Source organism: Podarcis raffonei, chromosome 3, assembly GCF_027172205.1.
Source record: "Podarcis raffonei isolate rPodRaf1 chromosome 3, rPodRaf1.pri, whole genome shotgun sequence".
Classification (NCBI taxonomy): Eukaryota; Metazoa; Chordata; class Lepidosauria; order Squamata; family Lacertidae; genus Podarcis; species Podarcis raffonei.
In genome coordinates, this window is record NC_070604.1 from 10911217 (window position 1) to 10935505 (window position 24289).

At 45.0% G+C, this 24289-nt stretch overlaps 1 protein-coding gene across 1 annotated transcript in view; it reads right to left on the bottom strand.

Annotated features, from left to right (window-relative positions):
• Window positions 1-3118: 3118 nt before the first annotated feature.
• LHFPL6 (LHFPL tetraspan subfamily member 6) overlaps window positions 3119-24289 on the bottom strand; it is a 30958-nt gene continuing 9787 nt past the window's right edge. Inside the window, exons 3-4 of the mRNA XM_053380528.1 lie at window positions 6935-7033; window positions 3119-4338 (exon numbers count right to left, since the gene is read on the bottom strand). Of these exons, the coding sequence (XP_053236503.1) occupies window positions 4220-4338; window positions 6935-7033 (218 nt within the window). The 3' untranslated portion in view covers window positions 3119-4219. The remainder of the gene's footprint in view (window positions 4339-6934; window positions 7034-24289) is intronic.

Below are 24289 nucleotides of genomic sequence, written 5' to 3' on the forward strand. Positions count from 1 at the left end.
CCCTTGCTATGAGAAGCCAAGTTACAGGGAACCAGGCAGAGGGCCTTGTCGGTAGTGGCACCCGCCCTGCGGAACGCCCTCCCATCAGATGTCAAAGAGAAAAATAACTACCAAACTTTTAGAAGACATCTGAAGGCAGCCCTGTTTAGGGAAGCTTTTAATGTTTAATAGGTTATAGTATTTTAGTGTTTTGTTGGAAGCCGCCCAGAGTGGCTCGGGGGACCCAGCCAGATGGGCGGGGTATAAATAATAAATTATTATTATTATTATTATTATTGATGGAGAGAGCCCCCGGCTCAAGGTTGACGTCACCACTGACAGGAATACAGTGGTACCTCGGGTTAAGAACTTAATTTGTTCTGGAGGTCCGTTCTTAAGCTGAAACTGTTCTTAACCTGAGGTACCACTTTAGTTAATGGGGCCTCCCGCCTCCGCCACTTGATTTCTGTTCTCATCCTTAAGCAAAGTTCTTAACCCGAGGTACTATTTCTGGGTTAGCAGAGTCTGTAACCTGAAGCGTTTGTAACCCGAGGTACCACTGTATAAGTCTTGAAGGAGAGATCCTTGAGCAGGATCCTTTGCTGTCAGGCTTTCAGGCAGCTGCAGATCAGCATGAACATGGCAAACCTCTCATGTATGGGGCCTTGTGGGAGTTCTTCAAACACTTTACTTTTCCAGAAAAGGAATGTTAGTCAGTGTCAGTCCTACCCAGTTCGGTTTGGCAGCCTTTGCAAATGGATATCCTACTTTCAAGGTAAAGGTAACCCTGCCCGTACGGGCCAGTCGTGTCCGACTCTAGGGTTGTGTGCTCATCTCACTTAAGAGGCCGGGAGCCAGCGCTGTCCGAAGACATTTCTGGGTCACGTGGCCAGCGTGACGAAGCTGCTCTGGCAAGCCAGCACCAGCGCAGCACACGGAAACGCCGTTTACTTTCCCGCTATAAAGCGGTACCTATTTATCTACTTGCACTTAGAGGTGCTTTCGAGCTGCTAGGTTGGCAGGAGCTGGGACCGAACGACGGGAGCTCACCCCACCGTGGGGATTCAAACCGCCGACCATACGATCGGCAAGTCCTAGGCACTGAGGTTTTACCCACAGCGCCACCCGCGTCCCATACTTTTAAGGTACAGAATGACATGTACTTTCAAGGTACAGGATGATATTTACACTCATCCTGTAATGCCACAGCTATGAAAGATAGATGAAGAGGAATATATAAATTTAGTAAGTAATAATAAAAAATAAAGGAGGAAAGGAAACTCAACCACACGGCTGAAGTATCATAGAGAAGACATTTATTTACAGATTCTAAAATACAAACGATATCGTACATTTCATATTATATTACAAAGATGAATATTAAACAATACAGCACAATACGTCAATAAGTACCTAGCTATTAGTAACAAAAATTGGAAGATGTTTGTCATGTCTCTTGCATAAGTCATAATATTCTACTGTGCCACACCCACAATTCTCACTGGACAGAACTGTCTCCTTCCTGCCCTTCATAGAACGTCCCTATCTAAAAGGCTACATACGCTGAGTAAAATATTGCATTTTGGTAAGAAACTTGGAAAAACATTGAGGTTAATAAAATGTATATAGGTCTGAAAAGGCCATTAATAAAACATGAGAACACGTGTACAGAGATTATATAAAATACTGGAAAAAATGGCCCTTTAGTCCATTAGGGTTTTTGTTTTAGTTTAAAACGTGGTATAATACTGAAATTCATATGATCTAGAGCAGAGCAAAACAAAAGAGAAGTGCAAGGAGTATTAATCGCAATTGCTCTGCTCCAGTGATTTTCTGCGAGCGGCTCATCGCCCAAAGCAGTAATGAAAGTAGTGGTCTCGAAACAAAACTATCCAAGTAAACAAAGAAGGACTTGTCCTCTGTTGCTATTTCTTGGTTTTGTGCGACATCGAGCCGCACTCTCTGTGCCAAGGAGAATGAAGACCTTGCAGCAGGCGATGCCCGCATCTCCCTTTCACATGAAAACTACCAGAGCGGAAGCAAGTCGCTTGCATTTCCTTTGTTGCTACTTTTGATGAACATCTGAAGCTATGCAGCGAAAGAAGGAAGCAGGAGAGGACATACTAGTCTTCGTTGCTTCTCTATGGAGTGAATGCAATGAATCAAGAGGACGAAAGCGTTAAAAAGCATGCCTGAAGAGGCAGTGTATATACAGTGGTGCCTCGCAAGACGAAATTAATCCGTTCCGCGAGTCTCTTCGTCTTGCGGTTTTTTCGTCTTGCGAAGCACGGCTATTAGTGGCTTAGTGGCTATTAGCGGCTTAGCGGCTATTAACGGCTTAGCGGCTTTAAGAAAAAGGAAACAAACTCGCAAGAACTCGCAAGACGAAACGTCTTGCGAAGCAAGCCCATAGGGAAATTCGTCTTGCGGAACGACTCAAAAAACGGAAAACTCTTTCGTCTTGCGCGTTTTTCGTCTTGTGAGGCATTCGTCTTGCGAGGTACCACTGTAAATGGGGTCTGTGGATGTATATGTGCTGTGCTTTGAGGTATGTGTGCATGAATTAGCATGGAGGAAGAGGGAGCTGAACAGGCAATCTGTGAGCATTTCCATCTGTGAAACCTACCGTATTTTTTGCTCTATAAGACTCACTTTTTCCCTCCTAAAAAGTAAGGGGGGATGTGTGTGCGTCTTATGGAGCGTATGCAGGCTGCGCAGCTATCCCAGAAGCCAGAACAGCAAAAGGGATCGCTGCTTTCACTGCGCAGAGATCCCTCTTGTTCTGGCTTCTGAGATTCAGAATATTTTTTTTCTTGTTTTCCTCCTCCAAAAACTAGGTGCGTCTTATGGTCTGGTGTGTCTTATAGAGCGAAAAATACAGTATGTTGCATAGGTGTGATACGGTGAGAAGAACGTGCACGCCAAATGTACACTTTACAAAATGTCTGCAGTAGAGTAACGCCCCTTTTTTGCATCATGGAATTGTGATGTTGGGATGGAACTATGCTCAATTCTCCCCACCCGCCGTGCCAAAAAAAGACTCTACTAACAACCACAATCCGTTCCTGAGGCCCGTCTGGAAGTCGAAACGGGTCACTGGGAGAGGCGCCGTTGTGCGCGGGCGGCGATTGCCCGCTTCCGCGCATACGCAAACGGCAATCGCTGCTCCTGCGCATGTGTGAACGGCGGCAAACCTGCCGGTTACTTCCGGGTTTGCCGCAGACGTTGCGCAAAACGGACACAAGCGGAGGCGGATGTAAGAAGAGGTTTGACTGTACACACAAATACCTGTAAAAACATATGCAATGTGTACTTTGGCCATATTTCTGCAGGTTATGTGAAAGTAAAGGAGCGAGTTAGCATGTGCATTTGTGAAAGGAGAGAAATGACTTGATGTGGATCTCTGTGCTTTTTTTTTTTTTTTTTAAATAACGAAGGAAACCCCTTGGCTGCTTTGCCTGAGTATCAGAGCCTTCCGCAGTGAGCTACTACTACAAACTGCTTAATGGTACGCAGACAGGCAAACGAGTCCAATTGGCTGGAGCCTGGTACATTGTAAAAAAAAAATCTCCACATAATCTGCAGTTAGGTGCCGTGTGAAGGAAAAAGTGTCTGTGCAAAAGTAGGCAGATGTGCTTTACAGGAGTCACGTAACAAGTTTCATAGTTCACAAAATTAAAACTCCGCATCAGATTGGCTAATACTTTTAAGGCCTCAAAATAGATGCCATCCACACACACAAGGCAGGTGCTGTAGCTGTGAGCCGACGTGGCTGATCATGTCAGAGAAATCACGTCAGAAAAACCGTGAAGAAATGCCCCCTTTATGTCCAATCCCCTGTAATATTTTATAAGGCTACATCCTTGTCTTCCAGCATGTAGTTTTTTCAACCCTTTCAACTGAAGCACTGCTTAAAAACCCTTAATTTCCTTCTCTCTACACACGAGAAAGTGAATGCTTCCTGCATTTTCTACTACACCACAATAGGCTAGGAATAAAGTGGTTAAGAGCATAAGCTCCATGAAATTCCTGGTTTATACCCCTAAGTTACAGAGAACCCCACTGTTCATTCAGTGTCAAACGTCACTGAGTCTTGTTTGTATTGATCTGGCTACAGTGAAGAACAGATTGCACCTTTCCAAGAAAGGCTTACATGCACATTTATTTTCCTCTCTCTCTCCCCCCACCCCCCCACTCCAAATCCCTAAACTGGTTCTCTTTGTGCTGCGTCTTTCTGGTCTCAGTAAGGGTACTGTTTCTGCTTCTTGCCAGAGAAGCAGGCCAGCCAAGTGCAGATCAACATCGCAGCAGCAGCTCCTCCTCCAGTACAATAGTAAGCCCAGCCAATTTCACAGGTGCCTACAGGTAAACAAAAGACAAAGGACAATATTAGATGGGTTTCACCATTATTATTTTTTCTTTTAAATTAAAAATGCAAACTGCAATTAATTCAAGGAAACACTGCAAAGAACAATTTTTTGTTACGAGGCATGTCATTATTTTGGGTGTGCGAATATTAAAACGGGACTTTTCTATCCCAATATCGTCAAGACAGAGAATTATGCATAACTTCCCATTTCAGTGTGGGGGACTTGGGTTGCAATGTCCGCATTGTGGACAAGCTGGTGTCTTGTCACTAGGGATGACCCAAAAGCTTGAATCGCCAGATGATGAATGCTAGTTTTAGGAATAAGACGATATGTATACCTTAGAAATAATAGGCAAAAATTGCATGTCGTCTTATACACAGAAAGCAGAGGGTGGTTGGTGGTAGCAGATTATCAGCGGCGACTAGTTGCTGCGGCAAGGCCTGCTGACCTTTGGCTGCGGCAATTGGGTGGTTGATTTATGGCAGTGGGAAGGCATGCATGCAATTGGCTGTGGTTGCGTCGAGTGGGAAAGTGGTCGAGCGATTGGGGTTGGTTACCACCCCCAAGAAGAAGAAGAAAAAGAAGAAGATGATGACAAAGAAGTTTGGATTTGATATCCCGCTTTATCACTACCCTAAGAAGTCTGAAATGGGACACGGGTGGCGCTGTGGGTTAAACCACAGAGCCTAGGACTTGCCGATCAGAAGGTCGGCGGTTCAAATCCCCGTGACGGGGTGAGCTCCCGTTGCTCGGTCCCTGCTCCTGCCAACCTAGCGGTTCAAAAGCACGTCAAAGTGCAAGTAGATAAATAGGTACCGCTCTGGCGGGAAGGTAAACGATGTTTCCATGTGCTGCTCTGGTTCACCAGAAGCGGCTTAGTCATGCTGGCCACATGACCTGGAAGCTGTACACCAGCTCCCTTGGCCAGTAAAGCGAGATGAGCGCTGCAACCCCAGAGTCGTTCACGACTGGACCTAATGGTCAGGGGTTCTTTTACCTGTTTAAACATCAGGTGCTCTTTATTTATGGTAAGATCTGGTCACAGATCTGGTCACAGTCAGGGGTCCGTTTACAACTTTACCTTTAAGGAGTCTCAAAGCAGCTAACAATCTCCTTCCCTTCCTCCCCCACAACACTCTGTGAGGTGAGTGGGGCTGAGAGACTTCAGAGAAGTGTGACTAGCCCAAGGTCACCCAGCAGCTGCATGTGGAGGAATGGGGAAGCGAACCCGGTTCACCAGATTACAAGTTCACTGCTCTTAACCACTACAACATACTCTGTTGTACTCAACAACTCTGGGCAACCTCGTCCCTCCCCCCCAAAAAGCTCAACAACTGTGGGAAATTTCCCCCTAAAATACGGTACTTCTGCCCCAGTAGAGTTTGCTTAGGATATCCAGATAAGAGATCCAAGTTGCTCATTAGCTCACCTGTCCCCCCAAACCCCTTTGGGCACATTGCCTCCAGGCAACTCTCTGCTACTGGATTGCTTATTCATTCAACTGGGCAGGCTTTGGCTACCCTCTGTTGCTTTGCAGCACTTGGGAGAGCAACATGGGGAAAGCCACCATACTCCAATTCATGAGCTCGAGAGTTTAAGTGACACAAACGGCCCACTCTGAAGCAGATGGAAGCATCAGGTCCCCGGATACAATGCAGCAGGCAGATCCCTCTCCTCCTCATTCCCAAGCACATTGCGCATTCCTCATGATGACAACTGGGAGATATGCTATATACAGCGGGACCTCGGGTTAAGTACTTAATTCGTTCTGGAGGTCCGTTCTTAACCTGAAACTCTTCTTAACCTGAAGCATCACTTTAGCTAATGGGGCCTCCCGCTGCCGCCGCACGATTTCTGTTCTCATCCTGAAGCAAAGTTCTTAACCCAAGGTACTATTTCTGGGTTAGCGGAGTCTGTAACCTGAAGCGTCTGTAACCTACAGCGTCTGTAACCTGAGGTACCACTGTACAGCGGTACCTCGGGTTACAAACACTTCAGGTTACAAACTCTGCTAACCCGGAAGTAGAACCTCCAGTTGAGAACTTTACCTCAGGATGAGAACAGAAATTGTGCACCGGTGGCGCGGTGGCAGCAGGAGGCCCCATTAGCAAAAGCGCACCTCAGGTTATAATAATAATAATAATAATAATAATAATAATAATAATTTATTATTTATACCCCGCCCATCTGGCCGGGTTTCGCCAGCCACTCTGGCTGGCTTCCAACAGAATATTAAAATACAATAATCTATTAAACATAGTACCACTGTACTACAATCCCAAATCACCCATCGGCAGCCTCATGGTGTTCCTGCAGACCTCCCAAGCTACTAGTGGGAGGAGACAGGTACCATACCACAAATCAAATACAATAAAATCCTGGCAGGTTCTCAAGAGTAGGCAGAAGGCAGACCTTTTACTCTGTAACTGGAGGGCTGGTGGCAACTGTCCTAACTTTGGTGGTGGTGGAATTTCAGTGCTCGGGGCAGCAGAAAGGCTTAAGCAGATCATGCAAAGTGCTTCAGCAGACTCAGTCAAAACCGTTAACTTTATTTAAACCTGCTCCATTGGCAGCCACTTACTTACCCAGCTCAAACTGGTTGGAAAGGTAACCACAGGTCTGCCGGACTTCTTCACTGTCCCAGCCCAGAGGATAAAGAGCACAGCCAGAACCAATTAACAAGCCTGCAGACCAAAAGAAAATGGAGGTCAGGGAGAAGGCAGCAAGAGGTCTTCAGAGAATTGCGAATCAGGGAAGTTAAGCCTTTACAAAGCTGATTTATCATAAACAGCAAGCTGAGTGGATACCTTGTTAGCTGTTCATCTTTGAAGAAACCAGGTGGAGCTTCTGTTACAAATTATTCTAATTATTATCTATTGTATTTACAACTCTAGCCATAGGTTCCCAGGGCAGTAAATATTGCCCAGAGTATCATGTATTAGGGACGCGGGTGGCGCTGTGGGTTGAACCACAGAGCCTAGGACTTGCCGATCAGAAGGTCGGCGGTTCAAATCCCCGTGACGGGGTGAGCTCCTGTTGCTCGGTCCCTGCTCCTGCCAACCTAGCAGTTCGAAAGCACACCAGTGCGAGTAGATAAATAGGTACTGCTCTGGAGGGAAGGTAAATGGCGTTTCCGTGTGCTGCTCTGGTTTGCCAGAAGTGGCTTAGTCATGCTGGCCACATGACCTGGGAGATGTCTGCGGACAAACGCCGGCTCCCTCGGCCTATAGAGCGAGATGAGCGCGCAATCCCAGAGTCGGTCACGACTGGACCTAATGGTCAGGGTTCCCTTTACCTTTTTTTACTATCATGTATTGAGTATACTAGGGTATGTTGTGCCAAAACAAGAGTATAGCTTTTTTCAGTCTGTGGCAATAATGTTCAACCAGCCTTGGAAGAGTACCAATTCATTTTTTGGCCAGTTCACTTGCAGATGTAGATTCTTTTCTGACTCAATGCATACATATATTATTTATATTCCGCTCGCACAACTATGACGTGGCTTGCCCTTTAAGTCTTCAGCCAGGGCTTTGGAAAAACATGAGGAATGAGGTATGCTGCTGGATGTGACAGTAGGATTCCTGACTCTCTCCCTGCACAATTAGGAATAATCTGTTTACCAGACTGGCCTTCCTTGTCAGTGCAATTATTTACAAGCTGGTGGATGTCTGCTCATGAAAGGCTCATAAATCACACAGGAACAGACTGGAAAACACCAAGCACACATTTTGCTGGGAATAAAACAAAGGCAAGAAACACAAAAATCCCTGAGGGCGTTCCTAAAGTCCGCTTCGGAGGAGGGAAGTGTTATTGGAATTTCATTTTTAGCTTAACCAAGCAAGATCTGGAAGGTAAAGGCACACATTTAGAATTAAAATAAGCAAAAACTTGGCATGTGTCACTCAAAGCGATGCATGTTTACTCGGAACTGAGCTTCACTGTTTTCAGCAGGGATCTATTCTCAAGTGTGTGCCTCACATACGAATATTTAACACTGTGCCGTGCATTTGCTTAAAAAGCAAGCTGCGTTACAACAATGGTCCCTTATTGAGGGGCCAAGGAAGGTAGACTGCTTGGATGGGTTTTCAAGGTGTAGGTTTAAAATGAGAACAAAACATGCATTTCACTTTGATGAGAATTCCATGCACAGTTCCTCACTGGAGATTGTTGTGCATGAGGAATGACCTTTAAAAATCTGGCAGTTCTAGGAATATCCCCCCCCCCAAAAAAAACCTCTTAGGCTTCCAAGCAAATTTGCAAGATACTTATATTTTGGGAGTGCTGCCTGGAAACTGCTTCCATCACAGTTCCAGCTGCTCAGCTCTACTCCTCTTACTTGGAGGGGAGGAACTTGGAGGGAGCTGTTGCCTGGCAACGGCCTGTGAGAAAACTTGAAGACAGCTCCCATCTTGTTCTGAGTAAGATCCAGAAGCTCAGCCCCACTCCTTTGCCTCAGAGGAGTTTGTCTTCCAAATAAGAACAGCGAAGAGGCCTGAATAATCCTAGGTCCCTGTGGAGACCATGGGTCGCACCCAACCAAGTCATCCTCTTCGCACAAGAACTTCCATTTGCGCAACGGGACTTCCCTTCCCTCTCCTACCCTTGCGTGAGAGGCACTGAGAGATTTTACTTTCTGGGGCTCCATGATCACTGCACTTGGTGACAGCAGTCACGAAATTAAAAGACGCCTGCTTCTTGGGAGAAAAGCAATGACAAACCGAGATAGCATCTTAAAAAGCAGAGACATCACCTTGCCAACAAAGGTCCGTATAATAAAAGCTATGGTTTTCCCAGTAGTGATGTATGGAAGTGAGAGCTGGACCATAAAGAAGGTTGATTGCCGAAGAATGGATGCTTTTGAATTATAGTGCTGGAGGAGACTCTTGAGAGTCCCATGGACTGCAAGAAGATCAAACCTCTCCATTCTTAAGGAAATCAGCCCTGAGTGCTCACCGGAAGGACAGATCCTGAAGCTGAGGCTCCAATACTTTGGCCACCTCATGAGAAGAGAAGACTCCCTGGAAAAGACCCTGATGTTGGGAAAGATGGAGGGCACAAGGAGAAGGGGACGACAGAGGACAAGATGGTTGGACAGTGTTCTCGAAGCTACCAGCATGAGTCTGACCAAACTGCGGGAGGCAGTGGAAGACAGAAGTGCCTGGCGTGTTCTGGTCCAGGGGGTCACGAAGAGTCGGACACAACTAAATGACTAAACAACAAACATCCTTGCGTCCCTCATCCAGCCCAAACCCCTGCAATGCAGGAATCACAGCTAAGGAATCCATGGCAGATGACCACCCAACCTCTGCTTTAAAAATTATTTATTTAATTATGACTTGCTGATGTTTAATTTTAGTGTTTATTATTCGATTCTAATAGATTATTGCGTATTGCTTTACTTGGTATAAGTTATTTTAAAGTTATTGGGACTTTTTATACAGGATCTGATTGTTACTATGAATACTTGATGTTTTATTATTACAGTGGTACCTCGGGTTAAGTACTTAATTCTTTCCGTTCTTAACCTGAAACTGTTCTTAACCTGAAGCACCACTTTAGCTAATGGGGCCTCCCGCTGCTGCTGCGCCGCCGGAGCCCGATTTCTGTTCTTATCCTGAAGCAAAGTTCTTAACCTGAAGCACTATTTCTGGGTTAGCGGAGTGTGTAACCTGAAGCGTATGTAACCAGAGGTACCACTGTATTGTGTGTGTATGTTGGAAGCCGCCCAGAGTGGCTGGGGCAGCCCAGCCAGATGGGCAGGGTATAAATAAAATTATAATCAATCAATAAATAATGAGCAAGATGATCCTTGGCGTCCCTTCCAACTCTGATTCTATGTTAGATTTTTGGGAGGGTTCTTTTGATTCGTGTCAATTACAGGATTTCATGTTTCAGTTACAGAAAGGTAGCCGTGTTGGTCTGCCATAGTCAAAACAAAAAAATTTTTTTCCTTCCAGTAGCACCTTAAAGACCAACTAAGTTAGTTCTTGGTATGAGCTTTCGTGTGCATGCACACTTCTTCAGATACACAGTTTTTTATAGTAAAATTTAGTTTTTTATAGTAAAATTTAATAAATAATTATAAATAAATAAAAAATCTGCTTTACTGGGTTGGGGGAAACTCCCAGAATACATTTGGGTGGGGAGGAGAGAGAGAGGGCTGATGTTTCATTGCACACACAGAGGTCCTTGAATGAAGGGGACGACTAACTTGGATGTGCCCAAGGTGGATAAAAACCAATGATAAAAAAAATATATATAATTGGATTTCTTTGATTTAAATTGGGTTTTAAAAATAAAATGCTTTTGGAGGAAAAATCTTTCTAAAAGACAGTTTTCTATTTAAGTTACAACAATAGTCCAAAGGTTATTCATCAGGAAATAAGGATTTAAGTTTTTCATGTGTGCTAAAACTCAGTCTAAGGTGTGTGGGTTGTTTTTTTTTTTTTAAATCATTTAACCATATCAGTTAACAAACATGGATACATATGCTGTAATGTTATTGTTTTAGTTAAATAAATTGTTTAAATTGTTATTAATGAAATGGTTATTTTTCTCCTTCCAATCAAGTACAGCAGAAAAGTTGTCCAAATATATACAGTTAACTTATTAAACCTCACTATAATTTCCACAATTATCTGCCAATGCATTTCTAATAGTATAACCAAATCAGTCATTTTTTATATAACTGTAAAAATTACTCTGAAAATGTATTATTACAACAATGAAACCTCCATCTGGTTGTAAATATTAAGATTATACCAGCAAGAATGGGTCTTTCTGTAAAAAAAAAAAAGATTTAAATCTAGTCTTACTGACTAGTGATTTAAATCGTGATAGGATTTAAAACGTGATTTGATTTACCGTATTTTTCGCCTATAGGACGCACCGGCCCATAGGACACACCTAATTTTTTGGGGGGGAAATAAAGAAAAAAAAATTTATCCCCCCCCCCAGCTTTTAAAAACCCACCTACCGTAGTTTTTAGAGGAGAAAAGGATATCTGCCCGAAGCGCGGGGCGCTCTGCTTCAGCGCGCCCCACGCTCCGGGCAGCAGGCTGCTATCTGCAGCCTTGGGAGCCCTGCGCACCGACCCCTCTCCTCTCCAAGCTTCAGCGAAAGCCTGCATTCACCCCATAGGACGCACACACATTTCCCCTCCATTTTTGGAGGGGAAAAAGTGCGTCCTATAGGGCGAAAAATATGGTAAATCAAATCAGCCTGGATGTGCCCCATGTAACTGGTGTTCCTGTACTAAAGAATTGAATGCGATTTTGTTCTGAGAATCCTAAAAGCCATTTTGTGAGCCTCTTGGGGCTATAAAATGGGATACATAAGCGCACTAACTAGTCCGCTGAATAAATAAATATGAAACTCTGCAATCCAATGGTGAAATCTCTTTAACCGGCCCTGCCATTTTGGCTCCCTTACAGCCCAAGTCTGATTGGTCAGCATCATAGGCCACATGGTTGGAGCCAGGGCAGGGCAGGGAGGGTCAGCTGCCCCTCCATCAATAAAAATCCATAAAAATCCATAGCAACTGAGGTTCTGCCCCCCCCTAACAAAAATCCTGGCTATGCCCATGGTAGGCCATATGCATTTCCCAGCATCAGGACCGTCTCCTTAGTCCCAAGACACCTGCTTGTACATCTGAGGTGACCTGTTCAACTATGACGTCTTTCCTTAATTGATAACGCTGGATGCCACTGTTTTGCACGCCTGAAAAAAGAAAACTGTCCTATTAGGCAAATTGCCCCAAGTTTCATGAAAAAAATTAGCTACCTCTAGATGGGAAAGCTTAAAAAGCAGAGACATCACCCTGCCAACAAAGGTCCGTATAGTAAAAGCTATGGTTTTCCCAGTAGTGATGTATGGAAGTGAGAGCTGGACCATAAAGAAGGCTGATCGCCGAAGAATGGATGCTTTTGAATTATGGTGCTGGAGGAGACTCTTGAGAGTCCCATGGACTGCAAGAAGATCAAACCGATCCATTCTGAAGGAAATCAGCCCTGAGTGCTCACTGGAAGGACAGATCCTGAAGCTGAGGCTCCAATACTTTGGCCACCTCATGAGAAGAGAAGACTCCCTAGAAAAGACCCTGATGCTGGGGAAGATGGAGGGCACAAGGAGAAGGGGACGACAGAGGACGAGATGGTTGGTCAGTGTTCTCGAAGCTATCAGCATGAGTCTGACCAAACTGCGGAAGGCAGTGGAAGACAGGAGGGCCTGGCGTGCTCTGGTCCATGGGGTCACGAAGAGTCGGACACGACTAAACGACTAAACAACAACAAAGATGGGAAAGCATCACATTTTCGTGGAACTGCACACAATATATTTCGAAAAAAATCCCTTGCCTGTGGAGAGAAGCGAGCTATCTACTATCTGATTCTCTGCCTAGAAGCAGCTATAGGTATCAGATCACAGCTCTTTATTATTGAATCAATTATTTCTGAACAGCAGGGAAGCAGGAATTAATTTGTAATATACATTCATGGATTGCGAAGAACGCAAACAACTCCATATGAGGATAAAAGGCCGTGCCAGTAACTGCTGAATTGATTTTTTTTTAAGCCCCACTGGCACCAAAGCTACCATTAAATTGAGTTTTTCTTTTTGCAAAACGAATGTCAGGACTCTATAAAACCCTTTGCTTGTTGGATATCAAAGTGGTGATTAAAGATTCTGCAAACACTAATAATTGCTTCCCAAGTGACCATAGTTCATAAAGATGTCTTATAATGAGTATTCACCGCAGAGTGTTCAGTGCTCTAAATTCGTAATAAAGGTTACATTTAATACCCAGCTCTTCTCAAATTGCATTCAAGAGTTGTTAATTAATACCTCTCAAATGCAGTAAAAATGGACAAAAAGCCAACACTCCTCTGATAATATAACAGAACATTCACAGCAGAATCAAATTGTTAAAAGTATTTTAAAAGAAGGGGAGGGGAGGAAATCCTTTCCATTAGGAAGCAATTCCACAAAATTAAGGCTGCTAAAAAGAAGATCCTACTTCACATCCTAGGGCAGTCAGTATTTCTGGAAATAATAATAAAATAAAATTTTATTTATATCCCGCCCTCCCCAGCCAAAGCTGAGCTCAGAGCGGCTAACAACAGTAATAATAATAATAATTTATTATTTATACCCCGCCCATCTGGCTGGGTTTCCCCAGCCACTCTGGGCGGCTTCCAACTGAATATTAAAAACAGTACAGCATCAAACATTAAAAACTTCCCTAGAGAGCTGCCTTCAGATGACTTTTAAAAGTAAAATAATACAGCATTCTAAAATCAATTCATTATAAAATCACCTCAAATCAAATTAATGTCAACCATTGGGCTAGAGTTCTGTGAGGATTGCCGAGGGAGTCAGGCTGTGCCCTGGCCAAAGGCCTGGTGGAACAGCTCTGTCTTGCAGGCCCTGCGGAAAGATGTCAAGTCCCGCAGGGCCCTAGTCTCTTGTGACAGAGCGTTCCACCAGATTGGGGCCACGGCCAAAAAAGCCCTGGCTCTGGTTGAGGCCAGCCTAACCTATCGTTGGCCCGGGACCTCCAAGATGTTTTTGTTTGAAGACCGTAAGGTCCTCTGTGGGGCGTACCAGGAAAGGCGGTCCCGTAGGTACGAGGGTCCTAGGCCGTATAGGGCTTTAAAGGTTAAAACCAGCACCATAAACCTGATCCTGTACTCCACCGGGAGCCAGTGCAGCTGGTATAGCACTGGGTGAATGTGATCCCGCAGCGAGGACCCCCTAAGGAGTCTCGCCGCGGCATTCTGCACCCGCTGGAGTTTCTGGGTCAGTCTCAAGGGCAGCCCAACGTAGAGCGAGTTACAATAATCCAGTCTGGAGGTGACCGTCGCGTGGATCACAGTGGCAAGGTCAGGGTGAAAGAGGTAAGGAGCCAACTGCTTAGCTTGGCGGAGATGAAAAAATGCCGCCTTCGTTATAGCTGCAATCTGCGCCTCCATGGAAAGGGAGGTGTCAAAGATTACACCCAAACCCTTAACGGACGGTGCTGGCACTAACTGCGCCCCCGTGAGAGATGGGAGTTGCCCCCCCAATCCCATATCGTCCCAACCCAGCCAAAGGACCTCTGTCTTTGAAGGATTTAACTTCAACCGGCTTCCACATAACCATCCAGCCACAGCTTCCAAACATCTGATCAGTGTGTCTGGGGCCGAGTCAGGATGGCCATCCATCAGCAGATAGTTGGGTGTCATCAGCATGACTACAACTCCCATCATCGCTAGCAAGCAAGATCAGTTGTCAGGGATGATGGGAATTGTAGTCTGAAAACAGATGGAGACCCAATTTCGGGAAACACTGTCCTAGTACAAGGGTGGGAAACTGTCATGGAGAGGTTAAAGGTAAAGGGTAAAGGGACCCCTGACCATTAGGTCCAGTCGCGGATGACTCTGGGGTTGCGGCGCTCATCTCGCTTTATTGGCCGAGGGAGCCGGCATACAGCTTCCGGGTCATGTGGCCAGCATGACTAAGCCTCTTCTGGCGAACCAGAGCAGCGCACGGAAACGCCGTTTACCTTCCCACCAGAGTGGTACCTATTTATCTACTTGCACTTGGATGTGCTTCCGAACTGCTAGGTTGGCAGGAGCAGGGACCAAGCAACGGGAGCTCACCCCGTCGTGGGGATTTGAACTGCCGACCTTCAGATCGGCAAGTCCTAGGCTCTGTGGTTTAACCCACAGCGCCACCTGCGTCCCATGGAGAGGTTGGATACAGAGAAATGGTGGGAGGAACCAGCTGGGGAACCCCCCAAGAAGGCTCAGAGGCTGGGGAGTGGTAGTGGGACAACAATGAGTAGTCAGAGGGAGAAGACTGGGAAGAGGAGGTATCGGAAGCTGAGGGGGTAATAGGGATGAGTGGGCTTAGAGAAGTCCAGAGGCAGAAACCGAAGGAGGACAGTGGGAGGAATGAGGCCAAGAGGCAGAGATGAGTCAGGCTGGTGAAGACTTCCCCTCCTGTGGCAACAAGCACCTGTCCTCCCTGGTCTCCCAGTACCAGAAGAGGGATGAAAAGGGCTCCCAGTACGTTTCCAGGCACAATTCAAAGTGTTGGTGCTGACCTTTAAAGCCCTAAACGGCCTCGGTCCAGTATATCTGAAGGAGCGTCTCCACCTCCATCGTTCTGTCCGGACGCTGAGGTCCAGCGCCGAGGGCCTTCTGGCAGTTCCCTCGCTGTGAGAAGCCAAGTTACAGGGAACCAGGCAGAGGGCCTTCTCGGTGGTGGCGCCCGCCCTGTGGAACACCCTCCCAACAGATGTCAAAGAGAAAAACAGCTACCAAACTTTTAGAAGACATCTGAAGGCAGCCTTCTTTAGGGAAGCTGTTAATGTTTAATAGATTATTGTATTTTAATATTCTGTTGAAAGCTGCCCAGAGTGGCTGGGGAAACCCAACCAGATGGGCAGGGTATAAATAATAAATTATTATTATTATTATTATTTACTGCTGGCTTGCTCCTGACAGGAATGTTAGGCCCTGCAGATGTTGCTGGACTACAATTCCCATTATCCCTGACCACTGGCAATGCGGGCAGAGGCTGATGGGAGTTGGAGTCCCAACGAAATCCAGAGGTCCACAGGCTGCCTTTCCACTCTGCCCTGGTACATGCAGACAGCGTTTGAAACCGGCCCTCGTGGATCATTTTAATCAGAGTCAAGACATTCCTTGAGAGCACCAGATTCCAAGGCACTTTGGCTGTCATAGATCAACAGCAGCCCCTTGGGCTGTGTCTGGAAGCTGGGTAGCCCGTGTCGTTGTTGTGTAACAGCTTTTATTTGCTCCTGCCAGCCCTCTCTCATCAGGACACGGGCCACTGCGTTCTGCGCTAGATCTCCTCAAGGGCAGAGTCATGTCGAGCTGATTGCATACATTCATCATGTGCAGCAGACAGATAAAACCCCATCACGCGAACAGGGAGAATGCCATTTCTGTTTCCTGACTCCTGGGCAGATGTGCGTGATTTCTGAAAGTATACGACTAGTACATTTTTTTAAAAAATTGCCACCATGCAATCCCCCCACCCAAGTGAATTTCGAGGAACAAGAGACCGCTTTCCTTCCGTCAAAGAAACATCCAGCTCTGGCTGGCTCATGGCTTGCGCGCCTGAGCAGTGCTCTCTGATGCTGGGAGCATATGAGCAGAATGCATGCGCAATGCTTGCCCGAGGCTGGCTTCAGTGGAGAGGCAGATTATTCTGATCCTCTGATACGAGTTCTGCTAGGATAGGAATCTCCTCTGTCAGCAGTTAGGCACAGTGGATGACTCCATGCGTGCAGAGTGATGTATCATTCATGCCCCATCCGTTAGAACACACACACACACACACACACACACACACACGTTAAATATGTCATTGCTTCTCAGGGAACTCATGGCATACTTGCAATATTCCTAGTCACATGCTAAGCACCATTGCCCAAGGACTTCCCTTCTGTCCACCGCTGAAGGCTCCTCCCCACCTGACCTGCTATAGGGTGCTTTTTAACTACCGTATTTATTCGAATGTAATGCGCACCTTTTTTGCCAAATTACGTCCCAAAAATTAGGGTGTGCATTAGATTCGATGGCGCATTACGTTTGGGTAAATACGGTAACTCTGCAAAAACTTTTAACTCTCTGCAAAAAGGGTGTTAGTTCTTTGGGATAAAGGAAAACATAATTGCCCTATGTGAAAAATGAGCTTCAGCAGCTGAGATGTCTAAAATAGCAAACAATACAGACCAGTATACTAGATAGCACTGTAATTCTTATTGCATAATATACATGATTTAGTAACAAAAACAAAATGTGTGCACTTGTAAATTCTCTAATATATTTGAAATCAATTGAGCACACGCCTGTCAATCTTTGAAAGTCCGCAGACTTTCAAAGATTGACAGACGTGTGCTCAATTGATTTCAAATATATTAGAGAATTTACAAGTGCACACATTTTGTTTTTGTTACTAAATCATGTATATTATGCAATAAGAATTACAGTGCTATCTAGTATACTGGTCTGCGTGTTGCTTGTATTGTTTGTTGTGTTAAGTTTGCAACACAGGGGTTTGTTGTTCTGTAGTAAAAAGGTAAAGGGGACCCCTGACCATTAGGTCCAGTCGTGACCAACTCTGGGATTGCGGCTCTCATCTTGCTTTATCGGCTGAGGGAGCCAGCGTACAACTTCTGGGTCATCTGGCCAGCATGACTAAGCCGCTTCTGGCGAACCAGAGCAGCGCACAGAAATGCCGTTTACCTTCCTGCCGGAGCGGTATCTATTAATCTACTTGCACTTTGACGTGCTTTCAAACTGCTAGGTTGGCAGGAGCAGGGACCGAGCAATGGGAGCTCACCCCGTCGCAGGGATTCGAACTGCCGACCTTCTGATCGGCAAGTCCTAGGCTCTGTGGTTTAACCCTCAGCGCCTGTAGTAGAGATGCCTAAAATGGCAGGATTTGCACTACCCTGTGCCTCAGGGTTCACGCTGAAATGCATGTGCACCAGAGACGCAAGTTTCATCTGGCCTCTCACACAGAGATTTAATTTCTAGACCAGCCTTCCCCAATCTTAGGAGTCTCTAGATGTTGTTGGACTATAACTTCCATCGTCCCTGACCTTGCTGACTAGGGATGATGGGAGCTGTAGTCTAATGACATCTAGGGACTCAAATGTGGGGGTGCTGTTCTAGAGTGTCTGGGGAAGAGGGCTGAAACTTGAAGAATGGCAAACCACAGCAATTCATAGCAACATTTTTTTCACAGAACCCCTGTAATCTCTCCCCAAGGCAAAATAAGGACAGCATTTACCTGGGACAGATACCATAAAATCAGGCCTGTAGCTCAAAGAGAAACCACTGGAGGAAACGAAATTTAAGAACTTAAGGCAGTTATAGCGTACCCTTCCTAGGTAATTGCCACAATGGCTGCTTAATGATATATCTGAAAGCGTAAATGGGAGACATGATAGAGCTAAGTCAAGCTGCTACACTTCAAAGAGGAAGAACAGCTCAATTGTTCTTCCAGGTTATGTGCTTCCACATAACATACGAAATCAGTCTGGTGCAGAGCTTCAGAAAAGTGGCGGAAATATGCAATTTTCCTTTAACACACTTTCTGCTGATCTTTTGTTGGCTCAGACCACAATCTGTAAAGGTAAAGGTCAAGGGACCCCTGACCATTAGGTCCAGTCGTGACCGACTCGGGTTGCGACGCTCACCTCGCTTTATTGGCCAAGGGAGCCGGTGTACAGCTTCCGGGTCATGTGGCCAGCATGACTAAGCTGCTTCTGGCGAACCAGAGCAGCGCACGGAACGCCGTTTACCTTCCCGCTGGAGCGGTACCTATTTATCTACTTGCACTTTGACGTGCTTTCAAACTGCTAGGTGGGCAGGAGCTGGGACTGAGCAACGGGAGCTCACTCTGTCGCGGGGATTCAAACCGCCAACCTGATCAGCAAGTCCTAGGCTCTGTGGTTTAACCCACAGCGCCACCACAGGCTGTATCCAACCCCAAAGAGATCTGCATTGCATCTCTGACAACACAATATCCTCTGTGCGTCACGGCACAGAACCTCCAAGTCTCCTGAGGTCTTCACCTTGCGAACGAGGCCCCCTCCCTCGACTCAGCCTCCCATCTGGGTAGTTTGCAGAGTAGCAGCTGGGTACGGTTGATTAGTGCCAAGAGGGTTACAGGCTTCCGTAAATCCTTTTATACACCTGTGAATGTGGGAATGCCTCAAAGGGCAACTGGTAGCCATGGAAGCCACACCTGAGGTTTGCAGCAAGAATCCCAGTATAAACTGTCAAGAGGGTAAGAAGGACGAACAGCTGACATAAAGGTTCATCAACAGCTTCCTGGAATATATACATGTTCATCATCCCATAGCTTGGACTGAGACAACAAGCTGGAAAGTTATTTGGCATTCTGTCTTACACTCAAAGTGTAGAGAACCCAGGCTTGATCGTTTTATGATTTACAAACAAATCTGGGGAAACGACACTCAGATGAGCCAAAAACATTTCTGAAATGGTTACAGCCTATGTCTACATCGACTTATGCTATAGGGGGAACATCTGATATTGTCTACACAGACTTCCATCATAATTAGGTAATCCGCTGCAATTTGCTTACTGGAGGAAAAACAAGAGGACCATTAAGTACAGTGGTACCTCGGGTTACATACGATTCAGGTTACACACTCTGCTAACCCAGAAATAGTACCTCGGGTTAAGAACTTTGCTTCAGGATGAGAACAGAAATCGTGTTCCAGCGGCGTGGCAGCGGCAGTAGGCCCCATTAGCTAAAGTGGTGCTTCAGGTTAAGAACAGTTTCAGGTTAAGAACGGACCTCCGGAACGAATTAAGTACTTAACCCGAGGTACCACTGTACACTTTTTCTAAAAAGGACTAACAATAAAAAATAAAAATTTGAGCAACGTTTTCCGAGCTGCACACATAGCATATTAAATAATACATATTTCATAAACTCGCATCTAATAGCTTCAAAAATTCAACTGGTGTGGTTTCGTTGCCTTTCCATGCAGGAAACACTACAAGTTGAATATCTGCCAGGCAGCCATTAAAACCATTGCTGGAGAAATACAAGCTGAGCTAGAATGTATATCACAGATCAGTGTCAAGAAGATGCCAGCGTGGTTAATGAACAGAGTCAAAGAAGCTGTTAGTAGCAAGAAGTCTTGCTTTTAAAAATGGAAGTATTGTCCAAATGATAATAAAAAGTTAACATAAACTTTGGCAAAAGAAAGGCAAGTAGCAATAAGGAATGGGAAAAAGAACGCATTGCTAAAACATTAAGACTAATAATACCGCTCCCCCCCCCAAAAAAAAACCCTATTCAAATACATTAGCAGCCCGAGGTCAGCTAAGGAAGCGGCTGGACTTTTTTGGACAAGGGACTCAAAGGTATGCTAGCAGAAGAAAATGGTTTTAAATCAGGGGTCAGCAAACTTTTACAGCAGGGGTACACTGTCCCTCAGACCTTGTGGGGGGGCCTGACTATATTTTGAAGGAAAAACAACGAAGGAATTCCTATGTCCCACAAATAACCCAGAGAAGCATGTTAAATAAAAGCACACATTCTACTCATGTAAAAACACCAGGCAGGCCCCACAAATAACCCAGAGATGCATTTTAAATAAAAGGACATATTCTACTCATGTAAAAACACGCTGATTCCCGGACCATCCGCAGGCCGGATTTAGAAGGCGATTGGGCCAGATCCGGCCCCCGGGCCTTAGTTTGCCTACCCATGCGCTAAATAAAATATTTGCATCTGTCTTCACAGCAGAAGATGTAGGGCCTGAACTAAATCTCACAAAAAGTGAGTCTGAGGAACTTAGGCAAATAGTAGTGACAGCAAGCAAAGTTCTAGGCCTTTTTGACAAAATAGTGGGTCTGGATAACGTCCACCCAGGAATTCTTAAATAACTCAAATGTGAAACTGCTGATCTACTAGCAAAAACATGCAACTTGCCCTTAAAATTGGCCTCTGTCTCTGAAAACAGGGGCGGGGGGGGTAGCCAATGTAAAACACCCATTTTTAAAAAAAAGGATTCAGAGAGGGGATCTGGGAGATTACAGGGAAGTTAGCTTAATGTCTTTTCTGGGAAAACTGGTGGGAAACACTATTAAAACAAGAACAAGCCCTGCTGAAGCAGAACTAGGAAGGATATTGCAGAGCTGTAAAAGGTTCAGAAAAGGGCAACCAAAATGACCAAGAGTTTGCAGCAATTTGGGGCGAGACGGACGACTGCCATATGTCCAGGTTTTTGAAAATTCATTTTTTGTCGGGGGGAGAACTCATGGAAGTTGTGATTATCAATGACTGTGCTGCCGCCAATTTACCTGTTCAACTTCTTTTTTTAGTTGCTATTTTGAAAATAATGTTTTATTTATCGTATTTGTTTTATTGATGATTTAAAAAAATCTTTTAAATGGCTTGTGCTGTATTTGTGGTGTTCTGCTGTTTTTCAGTAGGTTATGGTTATTTATTGTTTGTAAGCTGCTTTGAGATTCAGCTGAACAGAAAGCAGCATAGATATACAATAAATCAAATCAAATTTAGAGGCAGGGATTTTCTTACATTCTTAAAAGCGGATTTCTCCTGGACACTGGGATACAACATTCCATATTCTACATTTGTGCCATCCATCCCATAATAGATGCCAGGAGCCCATGCAGAGACAATCTGGCCATTCTCACACCACTTCCAATCCCAGAAGATAAATGGTGCTATTCTGCTGTAGCAAAAATAATGACGAGTCCTGTGGCGCTGGAAAAGTGCTACCCTGAGAATGGCAAGAACTGAGGGATGGGAGATAAATTCCTAAACAAAATAAAAAAATGAAAGAGACGAAAACGTTTAGTATGGCATGAGCTTTTGTAGGCTAGAGACCCTACTTCATAGGTGGGGGTTAGATATACAGTGGTACCTTAGGTTACATACGCTTCAGGTTACATACACTTCAGGTTAGACTCCTCTAACCCAGAAATAGTGCTTCAGGTTAAGAACTTTGCTTCAGGATGAGAACAGAAATCGGGCTCCGGCGGCGCGGCAGCAGCAGGAGGCCCCATTAGCTAAAGTGGTGCTTCAGGTTAAGAACAGTTTCAGGTTAAGTATGGACCTCCGGAATGAATTAAGTACTTAACCTGAGGTACCACTGTATAAATAAAGACTCTGCAACTCATTCATGGATAATAATAATAATAATAATAATAATAATAATAATAATTGCAACAAGAAGACATGAACTGCACCCTAAAGTGGCTGAGGTACTCCAATGCTAGCCAGAACCCTGAAAATCTGTACACATGCATCTTCTGAAGTACACCAGATTACTAGGGAATTTGGGACATTTTTACATCTAGGATTCAACATTCATCGCACCAATTTTATGCGGCCCCAGATATTATCAGCCGAAGAATGAGAAGCTAGTGCAACTCGTACAGCACATTGGCGACAAATCTTCACACAGTGGTTCAAAAATAATTTTACGCCATTTATCAAATATGTGAGAAAGAGACAATTACTTACAAACTACCTAAAATAAAGTGAACTTGCAATATCAGATTTTACTAGGTTCTCACAAATTCTTGACTCAGTTTTTCGTTTTTTCTTTTTTTTTAATAAGTTCAAGAAGATTCAAGAAAAGGGTAAGTTCAACGCTGTTATTATATGAAGTAATGAGGAAGTCGGGGTGTCAGCGTTCTATCCCTGTTTCGCCCTATTTGTCGCCAACGAGTTGCACTATATTTATTAACGGCACAGGTTGCATTTTTCTAGCAAAGAATGAGAAGCTGGCAGGAATATCTCTCCTCTGCCTGCTCCTTCCTCAAAATAACACTGTTCCAATGGTCAGTTGTCCTGCAAGCACGGAGGTGAAAGGAAGGTCCCATGCTGGAAAATTAGAAAAATTAGTTGCATATTGTTATGTACTGAGTTGAATAGGATCCAAACTGCAGCAGTCTGATTGGTCCTAGAACAATAGGATCCAAAAGGCAGCAGTCTGATTGGTCCTAGAACAATAGGATTCAGAATGCAGCAGTCTGATTGGTCCTAGAACAATGCAGCAGTATGATTGGTTGGCAGGAACTACCCAATCATGCTCCAGATAGAAGTGAATCCACAACCTGATTGGCTTACAGTAGAATTCCGGAATTAGCCAATCATGTGCAGCCCATTGTGTAATAATGTATATAAAGCAGATACTTTGAGGGGACTTTCATTCATTCCTCCTCACCACTGAGCTGAATAAAGAGCATGAAATCACTTCGCGACTCTGAGTATATTTCACATATCCCTGCTTACGAATGCAGTGGTACCTCGGGTTAAGTACTTAATTTGTTCCAGAGGTCCATACTTAAGCTGAAACTGTTCTTAACCTGAAGCACCACTTTAGCTAATGGGGCCTGCTGCTGCCGCTGCGCCGCCGGAGCACAATTTCTGTTCTCATCCTGAAGCAAAGTTCTTAACCTGAAGCACTATTTCTGGGTTAGCGGAGTCTGTAACCTGAAGCGTATGTAACCCGAGATACCACTTTATATGAAACTGCCTTATACCAAATCAGATCAGGGAAGTTTTTAATGTGTGAGATTTCAATGTACAGTGGTACCTCAGGTTACAGACGCTTCGGGTTACAGACTCTGCTAATCCAGAAATAGTACCTCGGGTTAAGAACTTTGTTTCAGGATGAGAACAGAAATTGTGCGGCACACAGCAGCAGGAGGCCCCATTAGCTAAAGTGGTGCGTCAGGTTAAGAACAGTTTCAGGTTAAGAACGGACCTCCGGAACGAATTAAGTACTTAAGCCGAGGTACCACAGTATTTTTAATCTTTGCTGGAAGCCGCCCAGAGTGGCTGGGGAAGCCCAGCCAGATGGGCGGGTTACAAATAATAAATTATTATTATTATATTATTATTGGTCCATCCTAGCCCAATGCTGTCTACTCTGACCGGCAGTCTCAGGCTATTTGCCCCATCAGCTCCTTCTCCTCCCTTTCATTTGGATATGCCAGGAACTGAACCTGGAAAAGCACGGGCTCCATTTGTGCTGAGCGGCAGTCCCTCCCCAGCACACCTCTTTGTTCTGGCACTGACATGTTGATCTCCCTTTTCTTTCTTTTCGCTCCAGCTCCCTTCCCTTCCCCTTCTGTTGTCTTGTCTTTTTGAGTTTGTAAGCCTGAGGGCGGGGCCTCCTTCTTCTTTTCATTTATGTACCCTGCCTGTCTGGGCACTGTGTGCTGAATTTTAATTGCGGCGAGATGCTTTGAGAGATTTCCTTTTTTGTCTGAAAAGCAGAATAAAAATATAATAAGAGAGAGAGGGAGAGAGAGGGAGAGAGAAAGAAAGAAAGAAAGAAAGAAAGAAAGGGAGAGATGTCTCGTAACAGAGGCAAACACTCCAACACAGAGCAAACAAAACCA